The sequence below is a fragment of the Protopterus annectens genome, chromosome 16.part0 (genome assembly GCF_019279795.1).
Source record: "Protopterus annectens isolate FY-2018-M chromosome 16.part0, PAN1.0, whole genome shotgun sequence".
Taxonomy (NCBI): Eukaryota; Metazoa; Chordata; order Ceratodontiformes; family Protopteridae; genus Protopterus; species Protopterus annectens.
Window position 1 is genome coordinate 125983160 of NC_056750.1, and position 27228 is coordinate 126010387.

A 27228-nucleotide genomic window follows, 5' to 3' on the forward strand; every position below is an offset into this window, starting at 1 on the left:
GGTACATTTTTGGCTAGGCTTATATAGGCTGTAGGGCCAATAGCCTAGTACCTACCTATGAACCTTGCACCATTACATAACAGAGCTATGGAGATTCTAAATGCAAATTCTCCCTGGAAAGTGAGAGCACCCCACACAGGTGATTTGGGATGTTCAAGTCAGGTTGGATTTGAAAATAGAGTGGCTCGATTGTTAAGCTTCAGAAGACCAAGAAATATATTTATATAGAAAAAAACTGCATGATGTGGGGCTGCAAAATTTGCCTGCACAGTATGGGGTTGTCGCCAGTGATTCTGAACTGAATCAGCAGACTTTGGATAGTAATCATTTCATGCTTCCTGTACCAACTGGAAAGGCTGTCATACTTTGGTGTATGAAGTAGATAGTAATTTGCTGGCTTATTATGTGGACCAAATAAACTGTCAGCCCTTTTTAGAGTAGGCCTATAGCTTCCTGTGTACCACCAGTGAATGACAAGAACATCGGGAAATGGTCAGGTACAACCTCATAGGTGTCAAGCTGTAGAATAGAAGAGTGAAGTCTGGCAGGAAGAGAGGGGTTTATTGTGTAGAGAATTTAAGTATTAGCATCAAATTAACTAGGGTAGACAAGTCTGTCATTTATTCCAGAACACGTATTGTAAGTTACTGATGTGTGCACTAACATAGTTTCCATGTAAGAGTGAAGTTGAATGTAGAAGATTTCCTGGTGATTATTATGTGTAAAATGACTATAGAAATACTTGTATTCTCTATTAAGTTGTTGAATTGAAATGTGCTACTACTTTGCAGGAGGTATTATATCAGAGTGCGAGATTCCAAAAGTGGCTGTTCAGTGCCTGGCCTGGATTCGTGGGAACACCATCCTAGCTAGTGGAAGCAATGACAAACTTCTAAAGATTTGGCAGGTGCGTGAAGGCGCTGCTACCTGCATCCGAGTCCTGAGGGGTCACCAAAGCCCACTTTTAGCACTGACTCCAACAGAAAACTTTCTGGCTTCATCTTCAGGTAAAAGTAGAATGCAACAGGCAAGACTGGCTGCAGATCCTGTTTTGTAGCCCCTTTACGTTTGCTTTTTATACTTTTGAGTTTTTCTTGTCATAGAGCATTTATTTAAGTTATAGAAGAATAAAATAAAGTAAAACGTGAATTTCATCTGAAGTTTCTTTCTGTCTCATTTAAGTTGATGACACCATTGATCAGTTTTAGCTCATTTCCTTCAAGATTGTCTTGTCTGCCACATTTTGTTACAAATGAGGGAGTTAACATGCATACAATACTACAGAAACAGTGTCTTCATGCTGCAAAGACTTCATTTCATGTCACTGTATGTACCAGTGTTATGATTTGACATTCTGATGTTATTTACAAAATATTATTTTTATTTTCTTTGTTTCTGTGCCATTTTGCTTTCTTCCCATGCTTCCTTTCTGTTCTGTTTAACTTATGATAGTACACTTGTCGTTAAGCTTTCTTCCTGTCTTGAGAATGATCATCACTCCCCATTTTACTACAAAAACTGGTTATTATTCTCAGCAGGGGGGCTTTGCCAAACTGATGGGATTTTCATTACATAATGTTAACTGTGCTGTGAGATTGGATGGAGAAGGACATGATGGTTGTGTAATTTACTTTTTATATGGGCCCCAAGTTAGTTGTCTTCTTGAATTGTATTTGTTTCCTTTGATAATACCGTATTCATCAGGTTATACTTTTACAAGTTTTCACCTTATGTTAGCAGCTGTTTTTTGGAAATATGATTGACAGCTGCTTTGTGGGGATGCCTCATCAGCAACATTATTGTGTGAAACACTAATGGTGCTTAAGCATGGGTGACTTCCCTTCCACCTCTGTTATCTCCCCTTCGTCTGACTTTGATAAGAGAGTTCTGTAGTTTAATCTGAAATAAATAAGATAAATAAGAAACGTTAATATTTTATTTTTTCATATTTGCTTGGACATCATCTTTGGTCCGTCGCTGTTGATGAAGATAATTGGTGTATGTGGTCTACCTGAAGATCTGCATATTGCTTGAGTTCAGATCATGCAAAGTATAACTATGAAATGTGCTGTGTTTTCATTGAAACTTCTTATGAACAAGATGACATTCATTAATGGATTAACAGATATCCATATCAATGTACTGCAGAGGGATAAAGTCCTCATTGTGACCCAAAATATGTGAGTTTGAATAGTGGCCTGAGAGGGTGGAATGTTTTTGGTCTGTCTCTTTCTTCTTCAGTGCTAAGGGCAGAAACCCAAGAGCTTGAAAACCAGGAGCCATTCTTAGAGGGGAAGTGAGTTGCTGCTACCCATTCCATTAATGATAACCCCTGTGTATGTGTCCAAAGGAGCCCACATGCACAGATGGTGGGGTATTGTACTCCCTGTGATGATGCACATGGTCACTTCACCACCAAGAGCAATGCTAGAGTGTAAATTAACAAATGACTCCTTACTTACATCCTACCAGGTGCGAGTGGGAGAGTGAGGGCAAAAACAACCCTCTTGCTGCTTGCATGACACTCTCCTCAGGATGGCTTGCATCATAACATACTGGGTATGTACCTCGTACAAGGAACAAATGGGCTGAGCCTAAAGAGGGGATGCTTGCTGACTGGCAGACTTAGAGTTCTAAAAGCATAAAAAAGAAAGAAAGAGAAGTTGATTGCTGCATTACTCACTTTCTGGAAGGTCTGCTATTATGTTGTGTGTGTCACTTATCTGTACTGTTGTTGCTTGTTGCCTCAGTCCACGAGAGACAAAGGTGCTAAACCAGGATTGAATTTGTGGTTACACAACCATTCATCCAAATAATATTTGAATTGAGTAAGGGCAATACTTTGCTTTGTGTGAAGTAGAAGACTGTATCATAGAAGCGGAAGTCTGTGTGATAAATACCTATCCTTCCAAAATATTGCAGAGGAGATTGAGATCCTTTCAGCAGGTCTTTATGCCACCACTGGATCTGCAAATGTGTAATAGATCTGATAGGATAGAGTGATGTTCTTCGTGTTTCACTGTTGCAGTCATCACATTTGGGTTATCTGCCTACAGGTAGCCCTCAGTCGGCCCAAATAGCAGAGACTTAGTATTTCTGCATCAGTTGCTGTCGCTCCAGAACTGACGTCAGGGGTATAAAAACAGGCAGCCGACGCCATTATACCAGTCTTTCTTGCCGAGGAGCCCAAAGCAGAAGCAGTTTGCATGAGTGCCGGTCGGCCGCTACCTGAGTTTTCGTTTTCAAACTGAATCATCCTGAAGTCTTCTAAAGCTAAGTACCCCACTGGGGATCCTTTTTCTTGCTCTAACCAATGTCAGTAAAAGTTAACAATTGTCTCGCCTGTGGAAAGCAAATACCACACTGAGATTTCCATTCTTACTGCATCACCTGATGTTCTTCATGTTTCACTGTTGCAGTCATTACATTTGAGTAATCCTGCTGGCAGGTTGCCCTCAGTCGGCCTGAATTATTTATTTATTTATTTATTTATTGCAGTTGGTTTACCAGGATAGTCCATTGGGCCAATACATTTAACATTCTTACAAACATATATTCACTCAAACATTTCAGTTTAACAATAGGTAAAAAAGAAAGAAAGCAAAAAATGTAACAGCTAAATACAATGTGCAGAAAGTCCATAATAATTATATTTATTAGCTCAGAAATATCCATTTAATACAGAGTAGTTAGGAAAAATTAGTTACTGGAAAAGAAGAGGAGGTTCAGTGACATGATGAAGTGGGGAAGAAGAGAACCTAGGGCTTATCTAATAACTTCTGTAGAATCTGGGTAGAATAAGATGAGGCAGAGCAATGGCAGATGAGAGAAGGAGAAGAGTAGGTTATGTAGGGTGGGAGCAGGAGCATTCCCACTGAGATGCTAGGTGGTGTATAGAGAGATTTTTGAAAGCAGAGTGATTAGAGTTGAAGGATAGAAGGTTTTGCCTGGGGGATGTGTAGGTTTATGGACTTTGAGTAGGTTTTGATTGTTTGATCTCAATACTCTATTGGGAAGATGCATATCAAATGTGGAAGAAAGGGAAGACAGAGGAGGGGTTGAGAATAAGTTTGTGGGCTAGAGTTAACTGAATGTAAGTGAGTTGATTTGGAAGTTCTAGCCATTTTAGTATCTGAGACAGTGGTGGGAGGAAGACTTGTGGCTGGTGGCAAATTTTGCAATTTTGTTGTAACAAGAGGAAAGTTGTTTTGAGGAGGATTGAAGATTAGTTAGGATAAGGAAGGATGTTATTTTAGTAGCAGAGGTAAGGTATGCTTTTGTCTAAAAAGCATACCAGTTTTTTAGGTTTTTTGATGTTTTTTAGATGAGAGGAGGTAAATTTTTGGTTGTTTTGTTGTACCCCCCAAGTAGTAGTGCTCTCTCACCATTCTGGGGGAGTTATTTTGGCTGGTGATAGAAAAGTGTTCAGATTGAGATGAGTAGCTTTAGAAAGGAGTAAAAATCATTAGCTTGGTCTTGGAGGTTAAGAGCTAGGTGGTTATGTAACATCCATTGCTCTGTTGTAGAAAAGCATCTTTGAGTTAGTTTTTGAAAGTGTAGAGATAGGGCTGGAGCAGATGATAGTTGAATCATCAGCATATTGGATGATGTTAGAGAATGGGATTGATTTATGGAAGTCATTTATAAATATGTTGAAGAGAACAGGACCTAGAATGGAGCCTTGTGGAACACCTGTTTTTTCCATCTTACGATAGGTAACTAGAGAACCATTGCAGGGAAGAGGAAGAGAGGTTAAGTTCTGAGAGTTTAGTTATGAGCAGGCTATGTGAGATGGTATCAAGGCTTTGGAGAGGTCTAGTAATAAGGTAGAGACAATTAGGCCAGAATCACTGTTTACTGTTTCAAGGAAGGAGAGGAGGGCTGTCATTGTGCTGTGGTTGGGTCTAAAGCAGGTGCTGTGTGGAGTTATAAGGTGATTTTCTAGGAGATGAGGGAGGAGCTGAAGATGGACACATTTTTCTTGGATTTTGAAATGGGGACAGGATGGCAGTTGTTGATGTTGTTATTGTTGATGCTTGTTTCCATATTTGGGGAACTGTGCATTCGATGCTGATGGGATATGCAAGTGTTTCAGCAGCTACACTAAGAAAGTAGGGAGGTATATTGTCAGGGGCGTTGTATGGTTTCAATTTTAGAAGCAGTTTCTTTATAGAGGATGTAGACATGGGATTGAATGAAAGGAAAGTGGAGTTGGGGAAGGGAGAGTTGTAGAGGAGTTAGAAGATGGGGAACAGGAGTAGAAGTGTGACGAGGATAGGGTTTGAGAGTGGGGGGGGGGGGGGTGTTAGAGGCATAGTGGGGCTGGAGAATGAAGAGGTGAGTTTTGCAATTGAATCAATAAAAATGAGTTAAATTGGGTGGCCAGATCTAGTTCAGAGGCATTTAAGTCAGGGGTGGGAGTATCTGGTGACTAGAGGATGAGAGAGTGGAGATCCCTTCCATTTCTTCTGAGGTTTTTTTTTTTTTGTTTTGGAGTGAAGTTTATATTCATTAAGGAGCAGACTTGTTTTGAGTTTGTGGCTGATTTAGTCTTAATTCTCTTTGTCCTTAGGGAGCTTGAGAGTCAAGTAATGTCAAGAAAGTTGTATTAAAGAGGAAGGGTTTTAGACAGTTCCAGTTAATTGCTTTTAAGGAGTTTACAAAGGTAGTTGGGTTGAAAGATAGTTATATAGTTGTGGGTTTGTTGAAGAACAGTGGGAAGTCGGTTGGTGAAGTGGGTGTGTGATCACTAAGGGTCTGGAAGGGTGCCACTGTTGGAGAAATAGTGAGGAGACAAGGATCCAATCCAGTGTACTTCCAGTGAATTGATTAGTTGAGAGAAATTGTATAGGTTAATATTTGAGGAGTTTGTTGGAGATTGAATGCAGGCCCAGTTGATGTTTACATCTCCCATGATTATGGTTTCATTGGTAATGTTACTAGAAATCAAAGAGGATAAGTTCAAGTGTGGATGCTAGACAAATGTGTTTGTGGTTATTGATTTGTAGTAGAGTTTGTTAAAGTGTGGAGTAGGTTTATTGTAGGGAGTGACTGCTAGGGAGGATGAATATATGAGGAATAATTTCAGAGTCTTTTATATGTGGTTTTAACCAGGTTTCAGATATAGACAGGATGTCAGGTTTATTGTGTATGAGCCAAGCATGGAGGTTTGGGACTTTATTTACTATACTTTGGGAATTGAATGCAGTAAAAGTAAGGTTTTATTTGTAGTTGTTGTAGAGGAGTACTAATATGATGTAGTACCGAACAGTGTATGTGGGCAGATAGTAAGGTAAGATATTTGCTTCTGTTGTAGATTAGTAGCTATAAAGATGGGGAGTATATGGTAGGAGAAGAGTTTGTATTGGAATAAAAGGAGATAGTTGGAGGGATAAAGATAAGGAAATAATAGAGTATGATTGAGGGAGAGGTAAGTTCTGATATTTAGTTATGTGGAAGTGTAGGGAAAAAGTGGGTTGGGAGAGATGGGTGTAATGGAGTGAAAAGAGGAGAAAGAGAAGGGAGATGAGACAGAGTTTTACAAGCATAATTGGAGGAAATAGACAGAATAAATAGTTGTGAGTAGAGTTGGATGGTATATAGAGGACACTAATTATAGAGCAACAGGTGTGGAAGAGGAGTGTTTAGGCCAGGATAGGAGATGATAGGGGTTTGTAGAGGCTAGTTTTTTTGGGAAAAAAAAAAAGTGTGTGTCTAGATGTATGTTGTTGATTGGAATAGACTAGCAGTGGGTGTGGTGTATAGAGGTATATAGGTAGATGTGCTGGGGCAGGTGGGAATTGGGGGCAGGGTAGGGGGAGAGGAGCCCCAGAGCTTAACGCAGCGGGTAGGCCCAGAGGAGCAGAAGAGGAGTGAAAACTATCAGTAGAGCAGTGTTCTAGAAGGGTAAGTAGTATATGGGTGAGGGAGAGGGCCTAGATATGGTGGGAAGTGGACTAAAATCGTGACTGAGATGTGAGAACTAAGAGTCAGAAAGAGAGAATGTCAAGATCAGAAACAAGTCTTATGTCAAGGGAAGGGATATCCTCTAGTGGATACAAGGAGGTGTGGAGGAGTAGAGGTTGAGGGGGGGCTGCTGGCACTCCAGGCAGGGAGAGTAAGAATTACAGGAGTTGTCAGGCTTTGAAAACACACATACTTTCTTGAGGTCTCTCAGGAGGCGGTTCTTCAGGGGAAGGAACGCACAGGGTGGTTATTGCACAAGCAATAGGGAGTACAGCTTTGGTTAGGTCCAGTATCCACCCAGGCAAAGACACAGGGGAGATTCGGAGGGCAGGAAGAAAGGTAGAAGTCTGTTAGTTACAGATAAATACACTTAACATCTACTACTGTATCAAATATGGAGGTATGACTAAAACAGGCAAGTTCCACTGTTATTCACAGGAAACAACATGAAAATCTGTCATACACTATGCAATTTAACATTGTTTAGTGGGCAGCAATAGGCACAATGGAAGAAAATAAGCATGTGCAGGAGGAGTAGTCAATTATTAATAGTCAGTATGAAAAATTGTATATTGATCTGATAGGAAAAGATATTCTTTAGGATATATATATATATATATATATATATATATCTTTTGGACATTAAATAAGCCAATTCCCATATATCAAAAAATATCAAATAAGTTGTATCAAGTAGATCTGGAGCAGATCATTGTCATTATAAATCTGATTAATAACTGTTATCAGAATTACTGAAACAGTAATAGATTCAAAAACCATAAATCATGATAACATATATACCTATCTGTTCACTAGTCTGAATATATTGTCAGAATTTACAAAAATGCAGAGTAGTGCATATAGAAAAAAAAACATCTAATCAAAATACAATATATTGATACAACAGTGATGTGATATATAAATGGTTAACAGTATAATAGTAAACTGTACAAAAATGTCCAAAATATAAAGTATGTGCCCAAGTTTCAATGGTTAGAAAATATATGAGACACAAGCCTAGGTTCTATGATAAACAGATTCCTATCTGCTCACTAGACTGAGTATATTGTCAGAATATGCAAGAATGCAGAGTAGTGCATGTAGAAAAACCATCTAATCAAAAAACAATATGCTAGTACACCAGTGATATCCTATTTATAATTAACAATATAATAGTAAACTGTAAATAGTTGTCCAAAATACAAAGTATGTGCCCAGGTTTCAATGGTTAGAGAATACATGAGACACAAACCTATGTTCTCTGATAATTCAATAATAGAAGTAATAATTAACAAGATAATCTTAAGCAAAAAATGAAACTAGACCCATCAGATCCGTATTAAAGAGAAACCTATAAGTTCTAAATAGTGAACACATAAAGAACATACCAACCGACAATAGCACTAATCTGGTTGGGATATAATAAAGCCAAAAAGATACCACAGCTTGTTAAAAGCTTATGGAGAGGTGATACCCAAAATAAAATCAATGATCCAACTCAAAACAGAATGTCAACCCTTTTGTTACTACAACATAAGAAGGTTTCACAAATGAAAGAAAGTTATATCATAGTTATAAAAAAAACATTAACCAACTGACCCTGGAAATGATGACCAGATGTAAGACACCAAAATGTAAATATACTTATAGTACAAATATATTGATGGCAAGTTCCAAAATGCAAAATCAGCGTGCAAACATGGCGATACGTGACATCATCAGACAGATTCAAAAAAAATAATTCCATCCAATGAAATAGAGAAGAGAGAGACAGCTGCTAGAGAGAAAACAAATATGTTACCAAAAGTATCACCAATTGTATTTTCCATATATTCAAAAAGTATGTCCTGTTAAATGGATGCATGTCAAACCTTAGTCTAAGCCAAAAGATCGTCAATATTCAATGGACCTTCACGAAATGAAGTTGAAAATGTTTGCATGAAGACACAAATAAGTCACAACATATCTCCGAAGGAAGTTGTCCAACACATAAACACCAAATAATCCTAGTTAAATTAAAAGATGTTGTATAGAAAACACCAGCTTTATTATACCATAAATACCAGAAGAAAATGCATAACTTTTGCCTTTATATTCAGACTCGTTCCTCCTAAAGAAATCCAAGTCACTCATTCATTCAAAGTCTTGGGTCCTGCGTCGGCTGTCGTCAGGTCATCAGTGGTATAAAAGAAGTAGCCAACGCCATTTTCTTCAGTCTTTCTTGCCGCGCGGTGCCCGAAGCAGAAGTAGTTCGCAAGTGCAGGTCGGCCGACTACTGAGATTTTCGAGTTCGAATTTCAAATCTGGTCTTCTATAAAGCTAAGTATCCCGTTGGGGAAACTTTTTTCTTGCTCCAGAACCAATATCAGAAAAAGTTAATAATTGTATTACTTGTGGGAAGCAAATACCTCATACGGACTTTCATTCTTACTGTATTCCTTGTCTAGGCCCTGGTCATAATTTTTTGGGTTGTCGGTTTTGTGCTAGATTTAACCAACGCACTATTAAGCGTCGGTATGATTTTGCTTTAGACTACTTTGGACGCAGATTTAATTATCCAGAAATGTCGGAAAGCCATCCGACTACCGGAGAAACTATTTCTCAGGGCCCCAAGGGTGTTAAGGCTTCCGCTGCAAAAAACCCTACCCCTTCTGATAGGGATTCTAGGGCACTGGATAGATGGGGGAAAAAAGGTTTACACATCTGCTACCCTGGTTATAAGGGCCTTAAACTGTCAGTTTCATATGCTGAAATATCAACAACATGTCATGGCATTGCTTAAACAGAAAATGTTGTTAAATTCTGAATGTGCAGAAAACAAGGAAATGCAGCTGAACAAGTTGGAAAGCATACTTTGCAATGTGGCTTTGATTCTTTAGAGGCCTCCTGCAGGGCCGCAGTTACAGGTTCTGTAATTAGAAGGCATGCTTGGTTAAAGGAACAAAATATGCCTGATCATGTTAAAGTTAAATTATTAGATGCACCTTTACAGCATGATTCTTTGTTTGGTGTTAAGGCAAAAGAGGTGTTAAAGAAAATGGAGGACAAGACTAAATCTATGCAAACGGTCAAAGATTTCTTAAAAGTACAGCCACCTAGGTTTAGTAGACAGTGGCCAACAAAGAATTGGTCATTTCCAGTGTCAGACAGACCTCAAAGGGGCAGACCCAGATGCCCTAGAGGCAGATCCCAGGCTCAAGGTTTATACAGGTCAAAGCAATGGGGTGCTTCTACCTCCAAAAGTGGAGCAGACAAATCACACCCTTACAGGAAACAGTCCCAATGACTTCCCCCTGCACCGAGCACTTATTTCCTGGCAGCACCCTTAGGGGGAAAATTAGCACTTTTTTCTCAAAATTGGCACATTATAACCCAGTTCAAGTGGGTTCTAAAAATCATCTCACAAGGCTACAAGTTCCATTTCCATACCCTGCCAAAGACAAATGGCTGGCCATATCTGCCTGAAAATCAATGGGCAGAGGCACAAAAACAAGTCTCATCCCTCATGGACATGAGGGCCATTCATCAAGTGCCAGAGCAAGAGTGGGGACAAGGATTTTACTCAAGACTGTTCTTGGTACCCCGAAAGGACAAGGCATGGAGGCCAATACTGGACCTGTCGATTCTGAATACATTCCTGGATATACCAAAATTCAAACTGTTGACTTTGCAGCAGCTATTGCCCATGCTGGGCGAGAATGCTTGGCTTGTAACTACAAACCTAAAAGAGGCATACCTGCATGTCCCAATCAAGATAGATATGCAGAAGATACCTCCGATTCAAGGCTGGCTCAATGCATTACCACTTCTCTGCACTGCCCTTTGGCTTATCTACTGTGCCCAGGGTCTTTACAAAGTGCCTGGCACCAGTAATTGCATTCTGCAGACAAAGAGGAATACAAATGTATCCTTACTTGAACGACTGTCTAATTCAAGCAGACAAGGACATTCTTCTACAGCATTTGGCATTTATGAAAAAACTTCTAACATGCCTAGGGTACACAGTCAATAAAAAGAAATCAAAACTTGTACCCTCTCAAGAGATAGTATTCCTGGGTGCAAGCTTAAATACAACTGCCCAGATGGCTTATCTCCCGCCAGACAAACAAAGATAACTGACTACCTACTTCAAAATGTTAGCAACAAAGGCCCAGTTATCTGCACAAAAAATTCTGCAGGCTTTGGGTTTCATGACATCCTGTATCCTACTAATTCCATATGCAAGACTGCATATGAGGAAACTTCAGCGGTACCAAAAAAGTGTTTGGACTCAACATTGCCACAGCCTGGAAACTATAATCACTCTCATTCCCTGCCTGCAACAGGAGTTTTGATGGTGGGCAAAGGCTTGTCACCAAAACAAGGGACAGCCGTTCACATTACCCCCAGCCAGGCAAACACTAACAATGGATGCATCAGATTATGCCTGGGGGGGGGCTCACATGGCAGGAAGATGCATTCAGGGAACATGGACCTCAAACCAAATGCATCTACATATCAATCATAAAGAGATGCTAGCTGTTCAAAATGCCCTGACAGCCTTCAAGGACCTACTTCAACCAGGACAACTACTGATAAAGACAGACAACACCACGGTCATGTGGTATATAAACAAGCAGGGGGGCACACATTCTTACCCCCTTTGCAGACTAGCCATGACTTTGTGGGACACAGCATTGACTTACCAAGTACATCTGCAGGCACAATTCCTGCCAGGAAGGAAAAATACTCTGGCAGATGAACTAAGCAGAAACCTCATGGATCCCCATGAGTGGCAGCTGGATCCACAAGTCTTCAGCATGATAGCAAGGAAATGGGGATGCCCGGACATAGATCTATTTGCCTCCCCTCACAACCACCAACTACAGAGATTCTGCACAAAGATTTATCACAGACAAGCATGAAAAGTGGACGCCCTATCCTTCAGCTGGAAAAAACTATCAGTGTATGCCTTTCCCCCTCTGCCTCTCCTCCCCAAGGTACTCCTAAAGGTCAAACAGGAGAAGCCAAAGATGATACTGATTGCACCAGACTGGCCCCGCCAGCACTGGTACCCAATATTAAGGAGCTTGTCTCAATGCCCAGCTTGGACTCTACCTCAAGTACCGCATCTACTGTCCCAGCAAAACAATCAGATCCTGCACAGCCAGCTCAGGACTTTAAACCTGGCAGCATGGTGGATAATGTAGTCATACAAAACACACCTCTCAGCAAAGCTGTGATGGATGTCATTTTGGAAGCCAGAAGGCCTAGTACTAGAAAATCTTATGCTGGAAAATGGAAGACATTCTGTGCTTGGAACCAGGCACAAGGAACAGATACAGCTGTACCAAATATTCCTCAGATTTTACAATACTTAACTGAGATGCTGGACAAAGGCCTATATTTCTCATCTATTAAAATCCATGCCTCTGCCATTTCGGCTCATTACAATGCAGAGCTACCAATCTTTTCTCATCCCTTACTAAAACAGTACCTCAGAGGAGCCAAAAATTTAAGGCCTCCAAGGAGATCACCAATGCCTGCATGGAACCTCAACTATGTCTTGGAAAAACTCACCTTGCCTCCTTTTGAGCCAGCTGCTACTGCTGATATAACGTTTTTATATTGGAAAACAGCTCTGCTCCTAGCAATAACTTCTGCAAGACGAGTTTCAGAGCTACAGGCACTCATGGCTGTGAAACCTTTTATCATTTTTTTATCCAGACAGGGTCTCCCTCAGGACAAACCCAACATTTATGCCTAAAGTGGTGTCCAGTGTGGCTCTTAACCAAGCCATTCATCTGCCAACTTTTTATCCAAATCCACAGAACAAGGGGGAAAGAATTCTGCATTCTTTGGACGTACACAGACAGCTTAGATTCTACTTGGGCAGAACCAAAGTTTTCAGAAAAACAGAGCAATTACTAGTGGCATATGCTGCAGGATCACAAGGAAAGGCTATCTCAAAGCAGACTATTTCAAAATGGATAGGCCACTGCATTCATTTCTGCTACTTATACTATGGCAAGCCAGTGCCTAAGAGCATTAGGCCACATTCCACCAGAGCTGCAGCCACTTCAGCAGCCTTTCTCAGAGGAGTACCAACCAGGGACATTTTAGAGGCAGCTACCTGGAGTTCAGTGCACACCTTTACAAAGCACTATCATCTGCTACTCTTCTCTAAATCCAGGGCAGGCTTTGCCACTGCAGTTCTGCAGGGTCTCATAGCCGCTCCTAATGCTGTTTAGCTCCAGCCTCCCAACCATGGCTTTGGGAATCTGCCCAAATGTAATGACTGCAACAGTGAAACACGAAGAACATAGTACAGTTGTGTACACTTAGCATAAATGTAGATGTTCGAGTGTATTCACTGTTGCAGTCCAGGTTACCCACCTGCCATCCCCCCTTTTTCTTCTGATGGAACTTATCTTTCCTTCTCTGATTTATACAATCTATGTGGTGTATTTGCTGGTGGATTAAAGTAAAGTTTATATTGCTACATGTTATTTTATATACAGATATAAATTTTGACTGCCCTTTTTGGGGGCACCTGACATCTGGGGCAAGAAAAACTAAAGAAAATGGCGTCAGCTGCTGATTTTATACCCCTAACGACCTGACATCAGGGAAGGGGTGTCGACAGCCAACGTAGGACCCAAGACTTTGGAATTCAGGCCAACTGAGGGCAACCTGCCAGCAGGATTACCCAAATGTAATGACTGCAACAGTGAATACACTCAAACATCTACATTTATGGTAAGTGTACACAACTGTACTTTTAGGCCCAGACAATGACATACCTCACTGTCAGTTTTGTGCTTTGTTCAATGCCTGAACTATTCGTCGTCGGACCCTTATTGTCGCTAAATACTTTCGCTCTCTATCACCGTATTCTGAAATGGCTTTGGTAAGCCATCCGACTAATGATCATCCGAAATAACGTAAGGATAAAGACAGAGACAGACCGGACTGGTCCAAAACTGCCATTGACGCTTCCGTTAAGCTAGTCGCTAGTTCGCCGGTACTCGGGCGCTTTCACAGCCCCTGATGCCTACTTTTATGGATTCGCAGGCCGCTACTGAGACCCGTTCAGAGTCTAGTATGCCGCGAGACTCTTCTTTGACTATGGAACCTGCAGATGTCTCTACCTTGGATTGGTTCGGAGCTGCTGTGCAGGCACTGGCTTCTGAGGAAGTTTTTTGCACTACCGATGTTCAACACAAACCGATGACTTCTTTTGTGTCTTCTGTTCTGTCTAAAACTACCGAGTTTCTAAGGTCAAGAGTAAGAGCTACGCCTAAAGAACAGACGACCTAAACTCAAGCACCTGCTTCTTTGCCACAACGTCAAATGCTTAAAATGGCAGAAGACCTGACTATGCTGATTAGGGGAAGCCAGCCTTCTCCTGCTAAGAGAAAAAGAGACCTGTAACCAGCAGCTTTAACAGACTACTCTGAGGTTTCTGAATATGAAAACATGCCTTTATCTGCTGATGAGGATTCAGATGCAGAGGAATCCATTCCCTCTGCTTCCCCTCCAGAGGATTTTTCTTTTGGTGAAACCCTACATACTTTAAGAGAGTATTTACACTGGTAATGCCAGACTATCCTCACTCGAAAAAGACACTCGGAGAATTTCTATATTTACCACAACATAGACCTTTAGCAATACCTTCAGTTCTGGATGTTGTGGATGATCTTTTTATGGAATCCAGCCTAACTCCTGATACTTTACCCCCTGCTCCAAAGAAACCAGACAGGTACTACAGAGTCTCTGACTCTCTCAAATTTCTTTTCAAAAATCCTACTGCTGACCCAGAGGTAATTTCCCAGGGGCCTAAAGGTATAAAAGCAACTACAGCTAAGAATCCCACCCCTTCGGACAGGGATTCACTATCTTTAGACAGATGGGGTAAAAACGTATACACTTCTGCAACTCTCGCCATTAGGACATTGAATTGCCATTTTCACATGCTGAAATACCAGCAACATATTATGGATCTTATTAAGCAAAAATTAGCTACCTTTACAGACTGTGCAGAAAATAAAGAATTACAAGAGTTTATGCATTCTGCAAGCCAAGTCAGCAAGCATACTTTTCAATGTGGTTTTGACGCCCTAGAAGCATCTTGCAGGGCAGCAGTCACAGATTCTGTACTGAGAAGGCATATTTGGCTTAAGGAGCAGACCTTGCCAGGCCATGTCAAATCAAAATTACTAGATGCCCCTTTGAACAAGGACAATCTGTTTGGCACCCAAGCAGAAGAGGTTCTAAAAAAAGATGGAAGAAAAGGCTAAATCTATGCAGACAGTCAAAGATTTCTTGCAAGTGCAGCCTCCTAGCTTCAGTAGGCAAAACATTGGTCCTTTCCAGTCCCTTTAAGGCCATCTCAAGCTAGACCCTGGGAAACAGACCCCCCCCCCCCAGACTTCAGTCTCAGGGTATGCAGAGATCTAAGCAATGGAGTGCCTCCACTTCAAAAACAGGGATTGCTAAGCCACCCCCTTATGGAAAGAATTCACAATGACTTCTATATTGCACTCCTCACCTCTGCCCAACTGCTCATGCCCCTAGGAGGAAAACTTGCCCATCATGCAAAAACTGGACCTCTATCACCAAAGACCGATGGGTCCTCAACATCATATCCCAGGGGTACAAATTTTACTTCCACTCACTGCCAACCCCAAAAGGGTTCCCAGACCTTCCTCCAAACTAGTGGGCAGAGGCACAAAACCAAGTTCAATCCCTGCTCTCCATAAGGGGAAATCACCCTGTTCCGGCAGAACAGATAGGTCAAGGGTTCTATTCCAGACTTTTTCTGGTACCCAAAAAAGAGAGCACTTGACGCCCAATCCTAGATCTTTCCATTCTAAACATTTTCCCAGTGGTACCAAAATTCAAAATGCTCACCCTTCAGCAGCTTCTTCCTATGCTGTCGAAATATGCCTGGTTAACCACCCTAGACATAAAAGAAGCCTATCTTCACATCCCTATCAGGGACTCCTGCAGGAAATACCTATGTTTCAGGGCAGGATGTATGCATTATCAGTTCTCTGCACTTCCCTTTGGCTTATCCACTGCTCCCAGAGTATTCACAAAATGCTTGGCTCCAGCCATTGCTTATTGCAGACAAAATTCAAATTTACCCATACTTGGATGATTGCATGATTCAGGCAGACAGTCAGGAACAGCTGCTGCAGCACCTGACCTTTGTAAAGAACCTTCTAACCTCCCTGGGGTATACTATCAACGAAAAGAAATCAAAACTAGTCCCCAGTCAAAAGTTTGTATTCCTGGGAGCAAGCTTGGACACAGCATCCGAGATGGCATTCCTTACTCCAGAAAAACAAGCCTATCTGACAGGCTACTTCGCTCAAATGGCCACCAGAACCCAGCTATCCGTAAGGAAAATCCTGCAGGCCTTAGGGTTCATGGCCTCTTGCATCCTACTAATTCCATATGCCAGACTGCATATGAGGAAACTTCAATGGTACTTAAAAAGTCTTTGGTGTCAACATTCTCAAATCCTGGAAAATCATCATACCTCTCATACCTTGTCTAAGGACAGAGTTTCTTTGGTGGGCAGCAGCATGCAACCACAGCAAGGAACTTCCCTTTACTCAACCCCATGCTGCCCAGACCCTAACCACAGATGCATCAGAATATGCCTGGGGGACACACCTGGACAACAAGTGCATTCAGGGCCACTGGAGCCCAAGTCAAACTCATCTGCACATCAACCAAAAAGAGATGCTAGCTGTTCAGCATGCTCTGACAGCTTTCAGGTCCCTACTCTCATCAGGACCCCTGCTAATAAAAACAGACAACACCACAGTTATGTGATACATCAACAAGCAGGGGGGGGAACCCATTCTTACCCACTCTGCAGGGTAGCCATGGCCCTGTGGAACACGGCCTTGGACATGCAGATTCATCTGCAAGCTCAGTTCCTGCCAGGCAAACAAAACTCTGTGGCTGAAGACTTAAGCAGAAATCTCCTAGACCTACACAAGTGGCAATTAGACCCCAGCACCTTCAGTATTCTAATCCAAAAATGGGGGACCCCAGAGGTGGGCCTCTTTGCCTCCCCCTACAATCACCAGCTCAGCAAATTCTGCACCAGGATACCTCACAGCAGGGCCTGGAAAGTGGATGCCCTATCCTTCCAGTGGGAAAACCTCTCAATCTATGCATTCCCCCCTCTGCCTCTTCTCTATAGAATATTACTCAAGATAAAATAGGACAGACCAAGGACAATCCTGATTGCCCCGGACTGGCCGTGCCAGCACTGGTACCCACTACTGTGCATCCTGTCACCGGTGACACCCTGGCATCTACCCCAGATCCCAACCCTTCTCACTCAGCAGGGGGGACCGATCTTGCATCCACAACTGCAAACCATGAATCTTGCAGCCTGGCTTATTTCTTAAATTCTCCCCCAGTGACCAGTCTAAGCAAGCAGGTGCTGGACATCATTCTTGAAGCCAGAAGAGCCAGTACAAGAAAATCCTATGCTGATAAGTGGAAAAGGTATTGTTCCTGGACTCAGTCTAAAGGAGAGGACACAGCACTGCCCTCCTTATCTCTAATCCTGGATTACCTTGCAGACCTACTCCACAGAGGCCTATCCTTCTCCATTAAGATCCATACCTCTGCCATTTCGACTTATTACAACACTGAGCCACCTCTCTTCTCTCACCCTCTTATCAAACAGTTCCTGAGAGGGGCAAACAACTTAAGGCCACCAAGGGAGAGCACCCACCCCTGCTTGGAACCTTAACTTTGTACTGGAAAAACTCACGCTAACCCCCTTTGAGCCTGCAGCATCAGCAGAGTTAAAATTCTTCTCTTGGAAAACAGCCTTGCTTCTGGCCATCACTTCAGCTAGAAGAGTGTCTGAGCTTACAAGCACTTATGGCTGAGGTACCCTTCATTATTTTCCATGCTGACAGGGTTTCCCTCAGGACTAACCCTTCCTTTATGCCTAAAGTTGTGTCCAGTGTGTCTCTCAACCAATCTATCCATTTGTCAACCTTCTTTCCTAATCCTCAGAATAAAGGGGAAAGGATCTTGCACTCCGATGTGCAGAGACAGCTCAGATTCTACCTTGATAGGACTAAGCCCTTCAGGAAATCTGACCAGTTACTAGTCAGCTTTGTACCAGGGGCAGAGAGCAAGGCCATTTCAAAACAAACAATTTCCAAATGGATAGCACATTGCATCCATTTCTGCTACAAGCACCATAGGAAACCAGTCCCTCAGGGGGTCAGAACACATTCCACTACTGAAACTTCTACCTCTACAGCATTCCTCAGGGGAGTCCCTACCAGGGACATCCTGGAAGCTGCTACCTGGAGTTCTGTACACACCTTCACCAAGCATTACCACCTGCCTATCTTTTCCAAGTCCAGGGCGGGTTTTGCAACAGCATTCCTGCAGGGCATAATAGCCAGCCCCAACTCTTCTTGACTGCCTCCACCTTTCTTCTGCTTTGAGAATAAAACCCAAGTGTGATGACTGCAGCAGTGAAACACGAAGAACATAGTACTCCTGAGGGGGTATCCCGCATTCTGTTTGTTACTCCTACTGTCCATTCACTGTGCTCCTTCTAGTCCAGTACAGCTGCTGTCAACAGCCCCAGATACATCCTGTGCTCTGTTGCCATCAGTTAAACTCCCGCGCCTGATATTTTGGATCAAGGTTGTTGCTGTCCAATTACAATAATTTTCATTTGTTTACACCAAACTGCTGCTGTTTGCCACCTTGGCCATCTTTTCCAAATCCTTCCTTACAGATCTGAAGTAGTTGACTTCATTCATTCTGCACATATGGGTATACAGATCCGATTTGGATCCGAGCCGGCAAAACTTTTCAAGCATCAGCTCAGAGCTCCAAGCTCCTCCCTTACCTATATTACATCACTTCCTCCTATCTATTCCCAGATCTTGTTTGCCACTCTGTGAGTCAGCATAGTGGTCTCAGAGCTCTAAGCAAGGTGGTAAGGTTTCTTTGGTCTTTTTGTGCTAGTTGAGTGTGAATACCTTTCCCTTTTTTTCCTCCCTTCGCGTTCGATCGTCGTGTTGTAAAAAAAAAAAAAGTTAGTTATAAGTGTTTGTGTTTGTGATACTGGTTTCCCACCTAGGCCCAATCCCTGTTAGAGTGTGTGTGAGAGTGGGCCGTTAGGGCTTTTACTGTTTCTACTATGGATGAACAGCCTAAGGTTCATTTTAAGAAGTGCACAGATTGTGGTCACTAGCTCACACCAGCCAATGGTCACACTCTGTGTGTTCTATGTTTAGGGGTCGCCCATCTGTCTGCATCTTGCAACATTTGTTCAGGCTTTAACCATAGGGCTTTGAAGGATCGCCGGGCTAAGCTTGTGGCTAAGGGTCTGCTACCTGCTTCTGCCTTAGAGTCTGCCTTGGTTTCTTCCCCAGCCAGTGACACTGTGCAGGCAGGGACTCAACCTCCCGCCAGGCCTGCTTCATCAGAGTCGTCCCAGAGAGGCAGGGACAGAAGGAATAAGGAGAGGCGCCACAAGGAGAGGGACAGGCCCAGAAAAAGATCACCCGACAGGGAGTCTTTCTCCCGCCCCTCTTAAAAGGCACCCAGGTCTCGTTCTCCTTGGCTCATCTCTCCCCGTTTCTCGCCAGAGCCGACGGAGCCATCGGAGACGAAGCACTCCCCTCAGATCCGGAACAGACCCAAGTCGGTCGCTTCCTCCAGGTCAACTCGGAGTGTCTCCGACCTGGATATGGACAGGATGATGAGGAGGTTTATTCAAGAACCAGATTCAGATGAGGGTCTTGCCAGGGCCCTCTCCTATTGGAGAGGGGGGTCCTCCTTCTTCAACTATGTTCCACCCTATTGCTCCTTTCCCGATCCGACCCGATGCTTCGGGGCTCTCTGGTCCGAGACCTTTTGGAGCTGTTAGGTCGGCGCCGATGGTTCTCATTTCCTTGAAGCCGGCCGTCAGCTTGAGTTCCTTGGATCCGATCTCGGATCCAGGAGACACTCTGAGCCATGGTCGGGGAGTCTGACCCGAGGGTCGAGATCTCGCTCTTTCGGATCCCATCCTCTGTGCCCAGACTACCCCTCCGTGGGCTCCAATCCCTGCTTCCTTACGTTCTACAGAGGTGTGCTCTCCATCCGAGTTCGAGGCAGTGGAAAGGGTTTTCTCCCAGGGGTTGAGACCACAGCTCACCTACTCGGATCCTACCCTTACCCCTCTGATTTTGGATTCTGCTCCCATTACCCTGTCTCAGGGACAGCCTGTGCCAAAGCAATCCCAGGTTGTTCCCCTCAGAGAACCCCCGGAGACTTACGAATCCTCTCCAGAGAGTCCCACTGGAAAGGAACCTCGTAAGCGCAAGTGTAAGAGGAGGCACTTGGACTCCCCTGAGTCCATTACCACTGATACGGACTTGGAGGAAGGAGAGGGTTCCCCCAGATCACCTTCCGAGGACATCTCGTTCTGAGACATTATGGAGATCCTCCACCAAAGAGGAGGTTGGTCAGCTTCCAAACCCTCTGCGGATGAGTCCGTATTCCTGGAGGCCTTTGGCACGGGCCCATCTACTTCCTGGGTCTCCCCTCCAGCGGACCCTTTGGTGGACCTCATCACCACTAGGGCATGGAAGGATCCTGACACCATATAGAGCCTATACCCAAAAGGACAGACAAAATTCTTTCCCTGCCATCAGACAGGCAGGCATGGTCCAAAGGAGCTCCGGTAGACGCTTTGGTGGTTGCAGCTGCCACAAAGAAGGAACTGGCACAGGAGAGTTCCTCGGTTCATCCACCAGACAAAGAGTCCAGGCCGATGGATCGTTTCCTGAAGCACGTGTACTCGTCAGCGACATTTTCTATTTGTGCACTGAATTACTTGGCACATGTCATCCAACTGCAGCGAGACCTTATATCGGAACGAACTGAGTCACCCCCGGTGTCTCTGTCGCAACAGGACAAGCAGTCTTTCACTGTGAAGATGACTACACTGAGATCAGTGACAAATACCTCTATGCATCTCCTCTCTCATGTTACGGAGGGAGCCACTAGCGTTGCTGGTACAGGCATTACCTTGAGGCGTCACGCCTGGATCAGGCTGTGGCAATTTGCGGACCCCTTTAAGGTGTCTTTCAACAACACCCCTTTTGTTGGATCATCCCTCTTTGGGAAGACTGTACGCAACACACTAACCCAGAGTGAGAAGAACAGAAAGACTTTGTCAGCCGTCGGAATCTGCTTCTCTAACCCCCAGAGGTCCTATTCCAGGAAACAAAAGGGGCAAAAGAAGATGTTCTGGAAATCACAGTCCTTTCGTGAGACTCAGGAATACTCATCCCCCAGAGGCAGAGGGGGACAAGACCGATGCCGTCCCAGAGGCAGAGGGGGTCCCAGAAACTTTGGGTCTAGGGAACCTTTTTCCGATAGACCCGCACAGCAACCCTGAGGGGTTGCCCAGCTGCTCTACTCTGGAGGCATGGGAGTCCATTACTGCAGACCGTTGGGTGTTAAGCATCATATCCAGTGGATATTCTATCCCCTTCATTTCATGTCCCATAACCCCAGCACGCCATCCAGATATTCCACCCACTCACAGGGAGGCTGCAGCCTTAGAAGTTTCGAAGCTGCTGCAAAAACGAGCCATTGAGCCGGTCCCCCCAGATCAATCCGGATCAGGCATCTACTCCAGGTTCTTTTTAGTGCCAAAGAAGACGGGGGACCTCAGGCCCGTTCTGGACCTGTCTATCCTCAACCTGTCGGTAGAGAAACAAAAATTCCGGATGGTCACTCTGTAGTCCATTCTACCGTTTCTGAGAGAATGCGACTGGATGTGCTCGTTAGACCTCCAGGACGCTTACTATCACATCAAGGTCCACAGGAGCTCCAGGAGGTTTATATGCTTCCGGCTAGGGGCCAGTCACTTTCAATTCAAAGCCCTATCCTTTGGTCTCACCACAGCCCCCAGGGTGTTCACCAAGGTTATGGCGGTCGTAGCGGCTCACCTGAGACTTCAGGGCATTCAGGTATTCCCTTACCTAGACGACTGGCTCTTCGCTGCATCCACCAAACGTCTCTTGTTAGGCCCTACACTACTTCCTCGGTCTTGCTCACAAGTTAGGCATCACGATTAATATCAACAAGTCCCACCTGGCTCTGGTTCAGATCATAGACTTCATCGGGGCACGGGCCCGGTTGGATTCGATTCAGTCCAAGATTTTTCTCACCCCGGAAAGGATAGAAAATCTCAGACTCCATGTATCAGCTATCTTGGATCACTCGGGAGTCACAGCAGCCGATGTTCTCAGGGTCCTGGGTTCAATGGCAGCCGCAATCTCTATCCTCCCTCTTGCACGTATTCACATGAGAGTCCTTCAGTGGAATCTAGCAGTTCAATGGTCCTGGCTAGGCCTTCCGATGAATTTCCACATCCGAATCAATCAGACATGCAGAACATCACTCCAGTGGTGGCTTCAATCAGCGGACATTTTCGCGGGGCGCAGCTTTCTAGCCCCTCCAGCTCAAGCCATGGTGACCACGGATGCTTCCCAGCTCGGGTGGGGGGGCACTTCCTGGGAAGGACGGTCCAGGGCACGTGGTCCCCTCCAGAGACCAAGCTACGCATCAGTGTCCTGGAGATGAGGGCAGTGCTTTTCGCGTTGAGAGCCTTTCACCCTGTCCTACCTCCGGGGACGGTAGCCATTCAATCAGACAACATGTCTATAATCTGGTATATAAACAAACAGGGAGGGACCCGATCCTACCACCTTTGTCGCGAGGCCATGAGGATTTGGGAGTGGGCCATTTCCACCAGCCGGTTTTTTATAGCAACGCACATCCTGGGATGCTCAAACATTCTAGCGGACAGTCTCAGCAGGGCAATCCTTCTGCCTTACGAGTGGTCTCTGGAACAATCAGTGGCGGAGAAGATCTTCCGTGTTTGGGGTCAACCTTGCTGCGATTTCTTCCCATCTCCTTCCAAAGCGAAGTGCAGCAACTTCTTCGCTCTGATCCCCCCTCCGGGGGATGTCCCCAGGGACGCTCTAGTCCATGCTTGGCCTCCCGGGCTACTGTATGCTTATCCCCAATTAACTCTTATTCCCAAGTTCCTTCAGAGAGCATGCCGGCTGCAGTGCAAAGTCATTCTCATAGCTCCCTTCTGACCTCGTCAAGTGTGGTTTCCCTTCCTATGGTCTCACCTGTTGGCTCCTCCATGGACTCTAGATCCATACCTGGATCTGATTTCTCACCCGTCAGGCTTACCCCTGCCCAACCTGGACAGTCTCAAGCTGATGGCGTGGCTGCTCCAATTCCCATGATCATCAGGACTCCCAGACTTTTGTCCTCTGTTAAGAATATTCTGGTAGCTTCTCTTAAAGCCTCCACTAGGAAACTCTGCAATAGCAAGTGGAGGCATTTTTGCGTTTGGGCCTCTCAGCGCAATCTGAACCCATTTACAGCCCCTGTTCCGGTCATACTGAATTTTCTGGCCGATCTTTTTCAATCAGGCGCAAGTGCTTCTACCATCAAGGTTCAGCTGGCTGCCATCTCCAATTTTCATGTGGGTGAAAATAAGGTTGCTGTAGCTTCTGCCAAATTGTGTAAAGCTTTCCTGAAGGGCACCTTTTTATTGCAACCACCAGTTAAAGAAACGGTGCCCCCCTGGGATATGACTTTAGTCCTTCAGGCTTTGACTTCTCCCCCCTTTGAGCCAGCCGGTTCAGTTCTGATTACATTTTTGTCATGGAAGACAGCCTTCTTGGTCGCCATCACATCAGCCAAGAGAGTTTCAGAGTTGCAGGCCTTATCCTCCTTGCCCCCCTATTTGGTTTTCCACAAGGATAGGGTTTCGCTGAGTACGACCCCTTCCTTTCTTCCCAAGGTGTCCTCAGCAGCCAATATTAATCAGTCTATAAATTTGCCAGTCTTCTTCCCAAAATTCCCAAATAGAGGTGAACGTAAGCTTCATTTATTAGATGTCCATAGACAGCTTTGTTTTTACCTCCATAGGACTAAACCCTTCAGGAAGTCGGATCAATTGTTTGTCTCTTTTTCAAAACCATTTTTGGGCAAAGCAGTTTCAAAGTGTCCTTAGCAAGGTGGATCACTCTCTGTATTGCACAGGTTTATAAGGACAAAGGTTCATCTCCTCCTGGTGTATTGAAGGCTCATTCCACTAGAGCAATGGCCACTTCTGCAGCTTTCTGGTCAAGAGTTCCGTTAGATGATATCTGTGCTGCAGCGACTTGGGCCAATTCGCACACATTCATTTCTCATTATAAATTTGATCTTATTTCTAGAGGGAGAGCATCCTTTGGCTCTGCGGTGCTCAGAAATATCCTTCCATAAGGTCCTCCCAGGAATAATAGTAGCTGGGGACTCTGTCCCATATGTGCAGAAAGAATGAAGTCAACTACTTCAGATAAAGAAGTTATGTTCTTACCATAATGTTCCATCTGAGTAGTAGACTTCATTCTTCTGCACCTTCCCTCCCTCCATCCCCCTCACTTTCAGGTTTTTCCTGTTTATGATTGTGATTATGTTGCCACTTGTGTCAGCAAACTCGATCTGGGGATAGATAGGATGAAGCCATGTAATATAGGTAAGGGGGGGCTTGGAGCTCGGAGCTGATGCTTGAAAAGTTTTGCTGGCTCGGATCTGAATCGGGTCCGTATACCCATATGTGCAGAAGAACTACTACTCAGATGGAACGTTATGGTAAAAACATAACTTCTTTTTTTCTGTGATCCTTTACTGTTACACCAGTTTTATGTTATTGAGAATGTTGATTCTAAGAGATATTTTCTCAGATTTCAATAAAGCTAGCGCAGTAAGACTACTGGATTCAGGACTGTCAGCTGCCCATGTGGGACCTAATATGTCAAGCTCACATGTTATCCAATTAAAAAGCTGCATCAGGTTTCATGGACCAACATACCTTCTGGCCAGGAAATCATTTCAGTTGAATTTATTTATAATGTAAATTATGTATTTTTGCTAATGTTTTCTTGACTGGATTAGTTTCACTAGGCCTAAGGCAGTTTTTCAGGGGAGACCTAAGAGGATGTTCATACTAACTAGGGTAGATATAGAGTTTGGTCACCAAAAAAATTCTCCTGCTCTTTTTGATTGCCGTATGATCTTTCACACCCAGTTGAACTTGCACCAATTTAAGCAGAAGGGGCCTTGGTTTAACATCTTGTAAAATGTGAAACACGAAGCTGTACTTCAGTGTTAATACTGGGAAATGCATCCAAGTATCTGTTGCGGGGAACAGAACCCACAGTCTTCTGATCTTCCAGCATCAAAGGCATTTGTGCTACCTGTTGAGCCTTTGCCAGTATTTTGATTGCTAACCTAGATTTTTTTGTCCTGTAGCAATGCTACCATCCTTTTCCTCCAGATTCTTTTTATGACATTCCATACCTATGCTATTAAACCCACAGGCTTATTCCCCAGATTTTTCCTACGCCTACTTTTCATAAAATTAATATACTTGCTGTCCCCTTCACTGAACTATTTCTGTATTGGCCATTTATCTATAAAGATCACCACCAGGGGTCAGCCAGCACCCTGGCCAGATTTCTGAGGACACCTGGCGGTAGCTCATCTTGTCCTTGAACTTTTTCATTCCAGTGGGCCATTAGTTCCCTGCCTGCCTTCTTCCTGCCTATGCTGGTCCACTGCTTTCCCCATTCTGCCTTGCCTCTCTATCTGCATGGTATCCTTTCCTGCTTGTATTTCTGAATATCGAAGCAGAATATTTGTTCATTTTCTCTTCCTTTTCCCAGTATTCTGAGATCTCCCTTCCCCCATGTATTGACTTGACCTGGCTAGGTTTGTCCCTTCTTTCCTCTTTTATTCTATACATCTAAAAAAGCATATGTTTCTCTTCCTGATCTGTCATGAAATCCCCTTTTAGCATGTCTTCGATGCCCCCAAACCTTATTTGTTCTTCTTGTGAGTATCCTTGTCACCTCCCCCAACCCTGCATTCTACCTCTTTTAGGACCTATATTCTGTAAGTATTGCACTTCTAGGTAGCTGAATTAGCCTTCTTTTGTTTTTTTTCTTTTTCACAGACTTATCCATAGCATTCAGTGCTTTATCCATTACCCTTTGCCATGACTTTTTACTTCCTGAATTTGCTTTCAGTTTCCCTAGCACTTTTTTGAGCTTCACAAGCAGCTTTGTATAATACATTCTCCTACAAGTCTGCAGAATGACACAATCAGTGTTAGCCAACTGTGCTCTTATCTGGATATACTTGACCCCCGTTTCTTGTTTAGGATCCCATTCAGAATTGTGTCCTTTTCAGTGCAGTCATGCACCAGATGGCTGAAGCCTTCATAATCCAACATCTGAATCAACTCATGCTTCATCACTGTCCTGGAGCTGTGAATCTCCAAGTCTGCTCTTGGTACATTCATATCACGAGTATTGCCCTTTTCCTTCTGCCCCCTACCTTTATTCTCTCACCCATTCTGTCATTGTTGGTTGTTGTGTCTGGGAGTGGTACATTCTCTGTCTACTTGCCGACTCCCTTCTTCTTCTTCTTTATTTATTTATTTTTTTAAAATACCTTTATTGAATTATCACTTGTGACATAGGCAAATTTACATTGATGTAAAAGTAATCAAACTATATTAACATAAGAAACATTATACTTTACATATATTGTGATATACAATATAACCTAAGCAATATTACATAAATTATTCAATTCCTGCCTTGTTTTAACAAGAAACATCTTTACTAAACCATCAGTTACTACTTAGGCAGTCATACATTTATCTAAATGAAAACAAACCTCACCTATACAATACCATTTGCAAGTATTTTACATCACAAACCATACCAACACACTTCCAATTGCAAACATTATACTTCACTTATAATCTACCCATTTTTTCTCAAACATTACATAGCTTATTTAAGTCCTGTCTCCTTTTAAACCTCATTCATCCATTGTAGGTATTGTTCCAACAATTCACATTTTTTTCTTATGTAGTTTGCCCCTTCCCCTTTCTAAAGATCTCAGTTCCAGTTGTTTTAGCTATTTTACTATATTCACCACTTCTAGTATAGTTGGTTTAGATTTTGATTTTCTAGTAATTGCTATTTTGGAAGCCACCATTATTAGACACAGAAAGGTCTTACTGTGTCTAGACAATTCTGATTTTGTATCATATCTCAGAAAAATCATCTCCCTCATCAGACCAATCTGCTCACCCAACATTTCCAGCAGTGCATCCCTAAAGTCTGCCAACTCACCAAA

General features: G+C 43.5%; 1 protein-coding gene across 1 annotated transcript in view; it reads left to right on the forward strand.

Moving 5' to 3' along the window:
- Nucleotides 1-27228, forward strand: part of TEP1 (telomerase associated protein 1) — a 2704809-nt gene that overhangs the window by 1976452 nt on the left and 701129 nt on the right. Inside the window, exon 38 of the mRNA XM_044058078.1 lies at nt 792-1007. Within this exon, the coding sequence (XP_043914013.1) occupies nt 792-1007 (216 nt within the window). The remainder of the gene's footprint in view (nt 1-791; nt 1008-27228) is intronic.